Source organism: Vombatus ursinus, unplaced genomic scaffold (assembly GCF_900497805.2).
Source record: "Vombatus ursinus unplaced genomic scaffold, bare-nosed wombat genome assembly UNPS02014810.1, whole genome shotgun sequence".
In the NCBI taxonomy this organism is placed as follows: Eukaryota; Metazoa; Chordata; class Mammalia; order Diprotodontia; family Vombatidae; genus Vombatus; species Vombatus ursinus.
This window is the reverse complement of record NW_020954588.1, coordinates 61,458-75,199: the sequence shown is the minus strand read 5'-3', so window position 1 is coordinate 75,199 and position 13,742 is coordinate 61,458. Positions and strand designations below refer to the sequence as shown.

The window sequence follows — 13,742 nt, the reverse complement described above, 5'->3', positions numbered from 1 at the left end:
GAAGGAAGGAAGGAAGGAAGGAAGGAAGGAAGGAAGGAAGGAAGGAAAAAAGACATCTATTAAGCTCTTACTTTTGTCCCAGGCATTGTTCCTTAAGAGCTGGGGATATGAAAAAGAGCAAACAGGATGAACACCAGTCCCTGCCCTCATTCTCATAGGAGAAGATAACACATATGGAACACTCAGTGGAAAGTGTGAGTGAGAAGATGCAGGAAGCCAGTCTTGGAGATGGCCAGGCAGTGTCATGGTGGCCTCAGATCGAATAAGATAAGGGAAAAGTTCATTGGACCCAAGGTACTCGGGGTGGATGTCTGAGTTCTAACCGGAAAAAGCTGAAGAGGCTGGAGCCTTGAAGTTGCCTTAGAAGTAGAAGTGAAGGGCCTAGGGACTGTGGCATGCAAGGATGTACTGGGAATGTACCTGGGGATGTACTGACTGGAAAAGCGCGAGACTTAGTGGGGGCATGATAGCGATCTGTCCTTAAGCATGTAAAGGGCTGGTCAGGAAGAGAGTTGAGATGTGTTCTGCTCTGCTGTAGGGAACAGAATGGGGGATGGGTTCAAAGAGGAAGCTTTAGGCTGAATGTCAGGAGAAACTTCCCAGCAATCAGAGCTGCTCCAATGTGTCTCAGACTGTGGGAGGTAGCAAGCTGCCCTTCACAAGTGGTGTTCATGCAGAGGTTGGCACGGTGCAGAGTGGATTCTTGGTCAGGTTCAGGCTGGGCTCACGGGCTTCTGAGAAACCCCCCACGTCCATGATTCCCTGATTCTCCTGACTGACTTGCCTCTGCTCCTCTCTCTATTCTGGTTGCTGGCTCTGCCTGCCATCTTCCTGCCATCTGCCTGGACTTTATGGTGAGGTCTCCCCATCTAGGTCTCTCCCTTCTGGCCCTGTATCCTGATTCCTGCTATTCTCCACCTTCTGACACCACCCCCTTCCCCACCCTGCCCTCTCTCCCTCTTCCCCATTTCTTTCCTGGTTCCATGCCTGACCCCTCTTGACAATGTCCAGCCACCAGGCAGAGTTTTCAGGTATTTTCCCAGGCCCCAGGGCAAATGTCCAGTTGCCCTCTGGGAAAGGGCATTTCTGTGAGCAAGTATCCTACTGCTTGGCATCTGATGGAATTGAAGTGGAGGAGCCCCACCTCAATGAAACTCCAATTTTAGGGAGGGATCCTGAAGGCACAGCTTAGGAATGAATCAGTGATATCCTGCCCTGTGCCACCTGGAAAGTGTTGAGCCAGCAGCGAGCTCACACTGAAGGTGTGACTTCTCACTCACACTGACTAATGAAGATGCAAAGTATGCGGTCCTTAAGAACACTTGTCTGCTCTGCTGGGAAAGGAGATGGGAGTGCACCCTTGGGGAGTGAAAATCAGAAGTGCCTCCCTGCCCAGACAAATATAAAACAGGCAGGATCCTACTGAATTCACCCCTGGGCATCTGCCTCGATCCGGGCTGTGAAGTACTTTGGGGATCTATGGCTCCAGGAAGCCGAGAAGCAGAGCATTGCGGTGTGGGCTGGGCAGCGGCTGCAGGGAGGTTGTCCTCTGATGACCAGAGCGCCCAGTCCCTCGGGGAGATGTGTGCTGCTGCCCCCTCCTAGATCAGGATACTTTCAAGAGAAGTAGACTGCTGCAGTGCAATGACTCTCAAAGTGTGGTCCAAGGACCCTGAAGGGTCCCCAAGACCTTTTCAGGAGGTCAGAGCTATTTTCATAATAATACTTAGACGCTTAATTTATAATACAGTGACTATCAATAGATAGAAACCACACAACCAAGAGCTCTTTGACGTCCTCAACAATTTCTCACAGGATAACGGGATCCTGAGACCAAAAATAAGAATCACTGGTGAGTGGTTAAAGCCAAGTGTTGGTGCTAATCTCCTGTCACACACAGACTGTGTGACCCCTGGGTAAATCACTTCCCTCCCTGACTCAGTTTTCTAGTCTGTAAAATGAGGAGGTTGGACTACCTGACCACAAAGGCCCTTCCAGTTCTAAAGCCATGATCCTGCGATCTTATGATCTTACCTTTCTGAGTCTCAGTTTCTTCTTCTGTAAAATGGCAATGATGATTTAAAAAAATAACAAGCCTGCACTTTCCTGGGTTATGGAAAGGGCCCCGTGAGATAACGTATGTAAAGCATTCACAGACATTATGATGTTACATCTGTTTATTGCTATTATTCCAACCCTACCCTCAAGTCTTCCAAACTTCTCCGTTAGTGTGTCAAGGACATCTCCATTCTCCTGGTCATCAGGCTTGCCAATTTGGTGCCATCTTCAATTTCTTACCCTGCTGAACCCCAATCACCTCCTCCCAAATCCAGTCATTTGCCAAACTTATCATCTCTACTTGCCCCACATCTCTCATCCCCCTCTCTGCATTCACATATCCATTATGCTGGAAGAGGCGTTCATCCTCTCTCTCCTGGACTATTGCAATAGCCTCCTCATAGGTCTTTCCGTGTCACATCTTTCCCAGCTCAAATCTATCCTCCACTCTGCTCAAAGGTGATTTTCCTAAAATATAGTCTGATAATGCCTTCCTCCACCACCACCTCATTTAATAAACCACAGTGGCTCCCTATTACCTCTACGATCACGTCTAAAATCTTCTGTTGGTATTTAAAGGGTTTTACAAACTGGCCCTTTTGCTACCCTTCCAGTTTTCAACTGAATTCAATAAACATTTCATATACTTTATGCCCTCCATCCTTGTTGATTTCAGGCTTGTTGAACTCTCCTCATGACCCCATTTGGGTTTTCTTGGCAAAGATGCTGGAGAGGTTTGCCATTTCCTTCTCCAGCTCATTTGACAAATGAGGAAACTGAGGCAAACAGGATGAAGTGACTTGCCCAGCATCACACAGCTAGTAAATATCTGACCCCATATCTGAACTCAGGAAGATAAGCTTTCCTGATTCCAAGTCCAGCACTCTGTGCACTATGAGACCATTTAGCTGCCTCCTTGCACCCCTCTATGGACTCCAATCTGACTTCTTCACTCTGTTTTCTTTGCTCTTTCTCTCACTTGACGCTTATGTCCCACTGCAGGATTTTGCACTGCCTTTCCCCCATGCCGGAGATGCTTTGACCCCTAACTTTTGCCTCGTAGATTCCTTGACTTTTTTAAATACTCCGCTCAAAATCCCATCTTCTGTAGGAGACCTTTATATAGCACCGCCCCCGCCCCCCAGGATATAGTTTGCATGAGCCTCATATTTGCATGCGGTCTCCTCCATTAGAATGTAAGCCCCTTGAGGGCAGGAACTCTTTTTTGCCTTTCTTTGTATCCCCTGCACTTAGCACATTGCTTGGCATATATAGAACTTTTTAATAGATGCTTGTTGACCGATTGGCTTGTTGGCTATTATGATCTCAGGGCAGGGATGGTGCCTTCAGTGACTGTGGCATCCCCCTCTGACATTCCCATGCCTAGCACAGGGCAAGGCAATGATACCAGGCTGACCACCAGCTGTGTCAGAAACAGCAAGACCGCCTCTTGGGAGAGAAGGCTGAATTGAAAGCATTCCTGGGTGAATCCAGGCACTGACTGGCCCAGGAGAATGAGGTCATTGGACGAGCGTTCAGTGAGGGTTAGAGTAGCAGCAACAGGAAGTGAAGGGGGAGGGGCCCATAGAGCTCAGGGGAGCCCCTGGGGGGGGGGGGTATTGGAGAGAGTTTCGCTTCCACGTTTGACACCGCCCTGCCTGAGGAAGCTTCTCTAGTGAAAATGTTGACTCAATGACCCCTGGAGCAAGCTCTCCAAACAAGGAGTCAGCATTTAATTACCAGGCTGCTCTGGGATTGTAAATGATCTGAGGGAAAGTATACACTTCACAGAGGAGGCAGCAGAGCCTGACGGGGCCAGCAACCTCTTTGTTTATGTGACTGCCGGAGGCCCGGCCCTGTTCCACGTCCTCGCCGGGATCAGGTCCATGGGAGGGAGATAAGACTTCCAGGGCCGCTCTAGCCCGGCCGATGCCTTTCCCAAAAGGGAGCCACGTACCTCTGGGCACACGGACAGTCCACTGCGAAGGAGGGATGTCCAGACCCACAATGCCCTTCCACCAGGCAGAGATCCCTCTTCTGCCCTTAAGAGTTAAAATCACATAGGTTTCCACCAGATCACCGATCTGCCCTAATGGAGCAGTGATGCTAGCGCAGAAGGTTCAAGATGGCGCCCAGTCTGTCCCTTCCCCTTAACTAGGGCTTCATCCCCGGTACTTGTGCCCGGCAGCATCTCCAAGGCAGATGTCCTAGGTGAGATCCACAATCACTCAGAGGAGTTCAACCTGACCAATCACACGAGACAACCCAAGTGGATGAAGAACGCCTCTTTTCCGTACTGACGGGACCCTCTGAGCAGGAGGCAGATCACGTGTCTTTACAATCACACCATTGACTGACAGGCACAGAGTACAAGATACTGGCGGATTTCTTGTTCTTTGACTATGAAAAAGCATTCGACTCCACAGAGTAGAATTTCATCTTACAGGTTCCATTCCGGCAGGGTGTTTCCCACGCATGTCGGATGTGCCACTTCTGGGGATCTAGAGTCAGACATGAAAGACACCTCAGAGGCATCTAGACCAGCCTCCTCATTTTTACAGAAAGGGAAACTGAAGGTCAGAGAGGTCATAGGATCCCATCTGTAGATCTGGAAGGGGTCTCAGAGGTCAACTAGTTCATCACCCTTATTTCAGGAATGAGAAAACTGAGGTCTAAGGTCCTACATGTCGCAGGTGACAAAGCCAGGATCTGAGCCAGTTCCTCTGTGTTATTTCCAACTTCTCAAGGGCGGGGACTCTGTAGCAGAGCGCCTGGCTCACAGTCGGCATCTAATAGATTGACTCACTAGGAGTAAACTACACGATTCCTTGACAGGTGCAACATGTGGTAACTATGGCTGGTGATCTCTTATTAATTACTTTGAACTCTTAAGGAGGAAAAAAAGGTTTAAAGGTTTTATTTAGCTTGCTCTGGAGACACAGCTTATTATTCCACAGATTAGGGCACACTGTGGATCAGATCATGACCCTTGATCCCCTGAGGCTTCGGGATGTGCTCACCTTCATTATGAAGAAGATCCAGCACAGAGTCCAAACTGCTGGGGGATTGGATTCCCCCAGGGAGGGGAGCTTCTCAAGAAGCCCCTCTTTGTAGATGGAGCTCTCTCCTCTCCTTCTGTCCCTCTCTCCCTCTCCTCTCCACCTCTCTCTCCTCTTCTCACCCCGGATTAATTTGGGGAAGGAGGTTGGATTGTTTTTAAACACGGTTTTGGCTTGCTGAGAACCCCTAATGAAAACCTAGCAACTGTCACTTAAATAAACAAAACATACCATTGCGTTGAAAGAAGTGTTCAAACAAGCCTCCTGGCTAATTTGCTGGTGGTTGATGGGCACTCACGTGGCCTATATTAAGATTCCAGATGTAGTCCTTGCCTGGGGGCAGACAGGAAGTCCCGGCAGTTGGGTAGGTCAGTCAATGGGGTCAGCAGATATCAGCACGCTACAAGAGCACTGGTTTGGAAGTCAAAGGACCTGGATTGAAATCCCCAGCTCCACCACTTACTACAAAAAAAAACCTTGGAGAAGTCATTTCATTTCTCTAAGCCTCCGTTTCCTTGCCTGCAAAATGAGAGGGCAGTTTGGAGGGCCTCTCTACAGCCCCTTCTAGCTCCAGACCTGTGATTCCACGAGCCCGCTCCCAGACAACGAAGTGGGGGAGATCCTGTGTTCTTGGAGGGGATGCCAGCAGAGGGCAGGCTTTGACAGGTCCTACCTGACTGGAAGGCTGAAGTCCTGCAAACTCAGTGATGGCTTCAGAGGTTTAGCCCAGGAAAATCATTGCCAGCTCATGGACTTCTTAGCCACAGCAAGACCTGAAACCATATCCAAAGGTGCGCCATGGAATGAATGTTCCTACCTCCTGGGTCTCAGCACTTTGGGGCCATTGTCCTGGCAAGCACCAAACACCTCCAGGGCAGCCCCATCTGGGACATTCTCACGGGCCTATCTGCCCACCCATGCCACATCCTCAGGAGCACCCATAAAGGACAATGTCTGTATGGTATCATGGAGAGTCCCTAACTGGCCATTAGCACCCCCATGGCTTCTTCTTTGAGAATCCCTGAGCAGTTTCTGGATAGACTGGGAACACAAGTCACAGAATGGGTGGCAAACTAATCTATTATGAAACCGATGCTCAAGAAAGGGGAGCATATATGGAACATACCTAAGACATAATTACACAGCTGAGAGACTGGCCACAAAGAAAGAGGCCATCTGACGAGGCACCTGGCAAGCCTTAAAGCCCTGTAGCAAGGCCAACTGATGTTTTTAAGTAAACAGAGTGATCTGACTAATGAGCTGCATGGCCTTAAGCAAGTGATTTCCTTTGTCAGAACCTGTTCTATAAAGCGAGGTTGGCCAGCTCCCTCCCGACCCCAGAGTCTCGACTCTGAGCTCTCTCCCTTCTAGCTTTCAGCTACAATGTTCCGTGAGTTTGGTCATCTAAGCAATTCTGGCTTGAGCTAAGCAAACAGAACAGAGCCCTGTGTCCACAAGAAGGTACTCAGGAGATGACCTGTGTTGGCTTGGACAGCTCCTATATCATCTTGAGCCTCCGGTCCTTTTTCATAAATCACCGGGCTGGACCAAGTGATCTCTAAGCCACTCTAAATCCTGAGATCCCCTTCTTGCAAACATTTCAAACTTGGCTTTGGTTTCTTGGAAAGGCAAATCAAGGCAGCTGGATTCACTCCGGTTTGCCCCCCGGTTTGTTTATTCTACTTAGCTGAAGCCTGAGCTAATGATTTATAGGGTCCTCAGATCTCACGCAGAGCCCTTCTGGCTGCTCCTAAGGAGGTACATCCATCTGTCAAGGGCAGGTTTCCACCCTCAGCCTGTAACCCAGACGTGCAGGAAGACTCTTTCTGTAAGGACTGCCAAGTAAGGATCCAGATTTCTCTGTTTCTGTCAAGGGCACCACCATTCTCCTGTCCCTCAAACTTGAATCTTGGAATCATCCTGGACTCTTCTCTCTCCCTCACACCACTCCCTGCCCCATATCCAATCCATCGACAATCCAATCATCAGTTCTGCCACCACAACATCTCTCCCTTTAAGGTCCACCACACAGCCACCATTGGGTTCAGACCCTCATCACCACATGCCTGAACTACTAAGGCTCCTAAAGGGTCTCTCATCCCAAGTCTCTCCCCTATCCAATCCATCCTTCCCATACACAGCCATCAAAACAACATGCCTAAAGCACAGTGTGATCATGTCGCTCCCCTTTCTGATCAGGTACCTTCCATATCTTCCTATTGCCTTGACACAAAATGGAAGCTCTTTCATGATCTGGGTCCAGTCTACAAGGCCCACTCACTCATCCTTTGAACTGGCCTCCGTGCTTTTCCTACAAACATCCCATCTCCCACCTCTGCACCTTTGCACAGGCTGTGCCCCATTCTTGGGCACCCTCCTCCTTTCCTCTGCCCCTTGGACCCCCGGTTATCTTCAAGGTTCAGCTTGGGTCACCTCCAACATGAGACATTTCCTATTTCCCTCAGTTGTTGGTGCCTCCCACCCCATTCCTACACATACATTGCATATCTACTTATCTGTGCACATGCTGGGTCTGCCTCAGTAGAAAGTCAGTTTCTTGATGGCAGGGACTCTGGTTTTGTCTTCTAACCCCAGTAACCAGCCTAGCACATAGTAGGCACTTGGTAAACTTGTACTGTGTCGTATTAAATCGAATAGTAGGTCCTTTGCATTTGCAGACTGCCTGTTAAAAAAGACCACTTTCCTATAAAACTGTAGACACCTCCTTTGCATGAAGAATCCCTTCTTTGAGGGGAATACTAAGAGCTGGCACTTAAAAACCCTTTTCAGATTTGCAAAGCACCTTGACTGTTATTCTATTAGGACCTGAGAGAGAGGTGGTATTATTGTCTCCATTTTACAGATGAGGAAAATGAAATACAAGTGAGTTGCTCAGGGTCACACAGCTAGTGTCTGGAGCAGGATCTGAGCTCAGGTCTTATTGACGCCAAGCCCAGAACTCTAGCCACTGAACCACCCAGTCATCTGCTCCTAGTCTGTGGAACTATGTGCAGATTCTTTAACAGCCTCAGTCGTCCTACAATGCTGCCAGCATCCTGAATAGACTCATTCTCAAAATCCTAACATCCCAGACTCTTCTATCCGTCCCAATCCTTCACATCCCTAGCCATATGACATCACCTCCAAGGCACAGTCAATAGACAAGACCCTGGTCCTAGAGTTTGGAATGCTTAATTCAGGTTCTTGCAAGCTATAAGTGATGATAACCCCTAGACCATTCACTGTATCTCTGAGACTCAGTCTCATAATCTGTATAATGGATATAATAATAGTCCCTAGAGTCAAAGGGCCATTGTGAGACTCTAATGAGCTAATGGATAGAATGTGTCTGGCAAACATTAAAGGATTTAGGTTGAGATGTTATATGGTGTTGGGGGTTTTCCCAGAGCTTCAGTTTCCTCATCTGTAAAAGGTCTATGTCATATTCACGCTACTAACCTCCCAGAGTAGCTGAAGGGAAAGTGTTCCAGGGCCATGAAGGGTTCTAGATCCAAGTCTGTGGTCGAGGCTGACCTGCTCTTTTTTCCTGCCTCTCCTTTAGGTAGAAGCCGAGGACCAGGTGCTGGCTCTCTTCTGTGGGAGGGAGACCACAGACACAGAACAAGCCCCCGGCCAGCAGGTGGTCCTCTCCCCAGGCCCCTTCATGGCCCTCACTTTCCGATCAGATTTCTCCAATGAGGAACGCTTCACCGGCTTTGACGCCCATTACATGGCTGTGGGTAAGTCAAGGCATGGGGGCTGTGTGATTTCCTGAAGCTGTCTCATTCACTCCCCTCTCCTCTTAGAGTACAGTGTGCTTCTGGAGGCTGGTTACCTCTGTCTGCTTTACTGGCCCCCACCTGCTCCTCCTTCACAGCTGATTCATCCCCCTCCATCTTCCCCCTCCCCCAGATGTGGACGAGTGTACAGAGAAGAGTGACGAGGAGCTGGCCTGCGATCACTACTGCCATAACTACATTGGAGGCTATTACTGCTCCTGCCGCATTGGCTACATCCTCCATACAGACAACAGGACCTGCAGAGGTAAGAGAGACCAGCATCTCTGCCCCTCCCCCAACCTAGAAGGTTCCATTTCGAGCAGCCACCCCTGAATTTGTCCTAATTATACAACCCAATATGAGTGGGCAGGATGGGGGAGGGTGGAATCCCCAGAACTAACACAGTAGGTGCTTAATAAATGCTCCATCCATTTATCTATCATTACTCATTACATTCTACTCTTCCAGTGACACTTCCACTTACTGGTCACCAGACAAGGATTGGTCTTACATTTAGAAAACCAACTGTTAATGTTCATGGATGATCTAAGAGCTAAGTGATTCTTAGCACCCTCTCTCCCCTTTTCCATTCCACTGCCACCATCATTGCCAAAACAGAAGGGGGGAGGGTCCTTCCTCATTTTAGAGATGAGGAAACTGAGGCTCAGAAAAAGCTTCCTGATTTGGTTGAGGTTGAAAAGCTGTTGGGAATAGCCATAAGATAAGGACCTTTACAACCGGATTCCAGCCTCCCTTTCCAGACTGAATTCATATGGCTCCCTCTTACACGAGTTATGTTTCAGATGACAGGTCTAATTACTATCACTCTGTGGGACTGAAAGCTCTATCTCCCACCTCTGAGCCTTTGCACAGCATTTATGTCCTGAAATAATCTCCATTCTCACCTCCACGTCTTGGAATCCCTAGCACCCTGGAAAACTCACCTCAGGTGCCATCTCCTTATAGGATGTCTCTCCTGATCTCTTCCCAGCCCTGGTCAAGAGTGCAGTCCCTACTCTGAAATCACTTGGCATTTAACATGCATATAGTTCTCACTTACTTATCTGGGTACATGTTGCATTTCTTCTGTAAAATAGAAGTTTCCTAAGGTCAAGGGCTGATTCAGGCTTGTCTTTGTCTCTCAAAGACCCAGCACAGTGCCTGGCACATAGTAGGTACTTATTAATTCTTGCTGAATTGAATTGAGTGCAAGAGACAGGTCAGAAGAATGAACCTGAGGCCAAGTGCCCAAGAGAGAGCCCTGGAACATTCTGGGACATTTCTTCCAGTGCTGGGGGGAGGGGTCAGGAATGATGATGCTCACGATGCCAGGGCTGCCTAAAGCTAAGTCCTGGCTTGCCAAGAATGAGAAAGCAGGTTCACAATGCTAAAAATTAGCATTCTATTCAGATGACCTGAAGCATCAGTTACATCCACCACCTTATGCCTGTAATTTAATCATCCATGTACCATATGGTGCAGTGGAGAAAGTGGCTTGACTCAGAGTCCGGAAGTATGGGTTCAAATCCCAGCCCTGAGGCTTCCTAGCTTTGGGAGATTAAAGCAGTAAGTGGCTCACATTTAAAAAGCATTTAATATGCAGAGTCCCCTCTGAGGCCTCTCAGGCTCTCTGGTTTACATCAAGATCTCAAATGTCTGTACAATGAGGTCTTGGACTGGATGAATTCTAAAGTCCTTTCTAGCTGTAATGACCCATGGCCCTTGGATTCTATTCAGTCATTTGTTCAATAAACATTTATGAAGCACCTACTATGTTCCAGGTACTGTGCTAGATTCCAAACAGCTTTCAATGTTGAGCTAAAAAAAAAAATTAGATGTGTCTCCCACAGGAAATGAATGGGGAAAGACCTTGAAACGTATAACAACAGGCTTTGAAAGAAAAAATCCTGAGCTCTTGGGGAGGAGATGTGGAATCTTGCTAGGGACTGAATATAGGGGTGCTTTGTGTTCGAGGGTGTCCTGACCCACTCAGTCCCACTGGGTCATTGCCAAAACTTACATGAATAAGGTACTTCAGTATATCAGCAAATAGGTAGCACAGGTGATAAAGGGCTGGGCCTGGAAGTCAGAAGATCTGAGTTCAAATCTTGCCTCAGGCAATTAGTAGCCGTGTAACCCTGGGAAAGTCACTGAACATCTCTGTGCCTCAGTTTCATCCTCCATAAAATGGAGGGGATAATAATAGTACCAACCTCATATGGTTCTCATAAGACTCGAATGAGACGACATATGTAAAGTACTGGGGAACCTCTGTAGTGCTGCAGCAATGCCTGCCATTGTGGTCATTGGTCCTATGTGGAACCACTAGAAGTCACCCCCAGAGCTGACCCCCCTGCATTCTCGTCTGTTGGCCATGTTTCCCCTCTCCTACCTGAAATATGAGCTCCTCAAGGGCAGGGAAGGTTTTTGCCCTTTTGGGGTGTCACTGGCGCTTAGCTACTCTTTTCCCTGCACCGTGACACCTTCTCCATTTCCTTTTTGGCCTTTCTGCATCCTTTGACACTGATGATCACCAGCTCCTCCCAGATTCTCTCATCTCCCTAGGTTTTGGGGGGTTTTTTATTTTGTTTTGTTTTTTGCTAGGCAATGGGGTTAAGTGACTTGCCCAAGGTCACACAGCTAGTAAGTGTCAAGTGTCTGAGGCTGGATTTGAACTCAGGTCCTCCTGACTCCAGGGCCAGTGGTCTATCCACTGTGCCACCTAGCTGCCTCTCAGTTTTTCTGAAATGTCTCTCTACTGGATCTCCTCCTGCCTCTCTGACTGTTTTTTCCCAATCTCTTTTGCTGGATCTTCACCCATGACTCCCTCAGTCACTGAGTTACTGAGTAACTAAGTTCCGTCCTGGGTCCTCTTCCCTTTCTTGATGACCTCATCAGCTCTCATTGCCTCAACTCTCATGTCCACACATCTGATTCCCAGATCTACATATCCAGCCTTAGTTTCTCACCTGAGAACCAGTGTTACTTTGTGGATATTTCAACCTGGATACCTGAGCAAGTCAGTGAATTTCTCTCAGTCTCAGTTTCCCCATCTGTAAAATGGACATAACAGTGCCACCTACTTGTTCGAGGATCAGATGAGATGATACATATAAGGTGCTTTGCAAACCTTACAGCTCTGTGTAAACATTAGCTATGTTGTCCAGCTTCCCCCAGATAGAATGTAAGCACCTTGAGGGCAGGGGCTGTTCAGTTTTTGTCTTTGTGCCTCTGGTGCCTAGAATAATACTCAGGACACAGTAAGCACCTGATAAAGGATTGTTGATTGTTTGAGTTAAAAAAGAAACCCATCTCAATCCCCTGGCACCAAAATACTGCATTTTGTCCATCAGAAAAATAGGACTTCTGCACTTGGGTGCCAGTGGATGCCCACCCCAAGATAGGGATAGGTGCCTTCCAATGAGTCCCTCCTCTGAACTTGGCAGGTGGCACTCACTTCAACAAGCTCACCCACAGAGGGGGAGGAAGGGCATGGGTCCCTGGGGGAATCCACTGGCCACCCAGGTACCAGTCTCTCAAATAATAGAGCACATTGCCAACTTTCTCTTGGATAGACAGAACCTCCAGTGCCAGCTGGAGCCCTGGCATTGCCCACTGGCAAAGGCACAGACCAGGCAGCCCCTTGCCAAGCACTGAAGTGGCCAAGGAGCCGCTGGGGATTGTTCAAAAGGGAGAGCAGTGGCAAGGAAAGAAAACATGAGTGAGCTCACCAGTAGGACTTAGGGAGGGTTAACCAAGGAAACCACAGCTTTGCTTATAGCTACAGGACTAAACAAAGCCTTCACTCAGCTCCTCAGCTTTCTCTAATTATATTTGCAGTGAGGAGTTAGAAAATGCGGCAGGCAAGTTCATGAGTAGGTGTCTTCTCAAAGAATTGAGGAGGGTTTTTTTCCCTTCATTCAGCAAACATTTTTGGGAACACCTGCTATTTTTAGCCACCATGCCAAGCACTGAGCCCCCAAAGGAATAAAAGACAGGGTCCTTACCCTCAGGGAGAGTCCAGCCTAGACAGGGACACAGTAGGACAGAGAACAGAAGTGCCACCAAATCACATCAATGTGTGACTATTTCGCATGAAGCACAAAGTCCGTGCCATTCAGATGTTCAGATGAGAAGGACCATGGGCCAGGTGGTCTGAGTAGGCTGCATGGAGGAGGGGGGAACCTTCTGATTTTCATTGAGGATCTCGATCTTGGGCATATGATAGGACAAGGTTTCCTGGCCAAGAAAGAAAGCTCTAAAAGTGCTGTCAGACCCCCTTCACATTCTCTGGATTTGAAGGTAGAGATCCTGGGTTCAACTCCCAGCTTTACCCTTTACCAGCTACGTGACCTTGAGCCTTCACCTCCAGGGGCTTACTTTCTTCAGCTGTAAAATGAGGGGAGTGGACCAGATAAGATCCCTTCCAGCTCCAGATCTGGGGTCCCTGACTTCAGAGAACCATGTACCCACCACAGAAGGAGTCAGGTGATGCCACGGTGGCTAGAGTGCTGGACCCAGAGTCAGAAAGACCTACGTTCAAATACAGCCTCGGGCATTTAATAATTGTGTGACCTTGAATCAGTCACTTAACCTCAGTTTCTTCAATCTGTAATATGGGGATAATAATAGCACCTACCTCCCCAGGGTTGCTGTGAGGATTAAATGATGTAATAGAATGTATAAAATGCTTTGCTAACCTTAGAAGTACATATAAACTCTGGATATTATGCACTCAGCGTGTTGTATCTCATTTCCCCATTGGATTATAAGCTTCTCAAGGGTAGGGACCTTGGTGATTAATGGATCTTCCTCAGTGCCTCCAATGCTTCATGGGTCTTTGGTG

The 13,742-nt window shown here is 48.2% G+C and overlaps 1 protein-coding gene across 5 annotated transcripts in view; it reads left to right on the top strand.

The window, feature by feature from the left end:
- Positions 1-13,742, top strand: part of LOC114053188 (mannan-binding lectin serine protease 1-like) — a 97,704-nt gene that overhangs the window by 29,994 nt on the left and 53,968 nt on the right. For all 5 annotated transcript variants that reach the window (XM_027876078.1, XM_027876077.1, XM_027876079.1 and 2 more), the window contains exons 3-4: positions 8,680-8,857; positions 9,030-9,161. In XM_027876078.1, the coding sequence (XP_027731879.1) occupies positions 8,680-8,857; positions 9,030-9,161 (310 nt within the window). The remainder of the gene's footprint in view (positions 1-8,679; positions 8,858-9,029; positions 9,162-13,742) is intronic.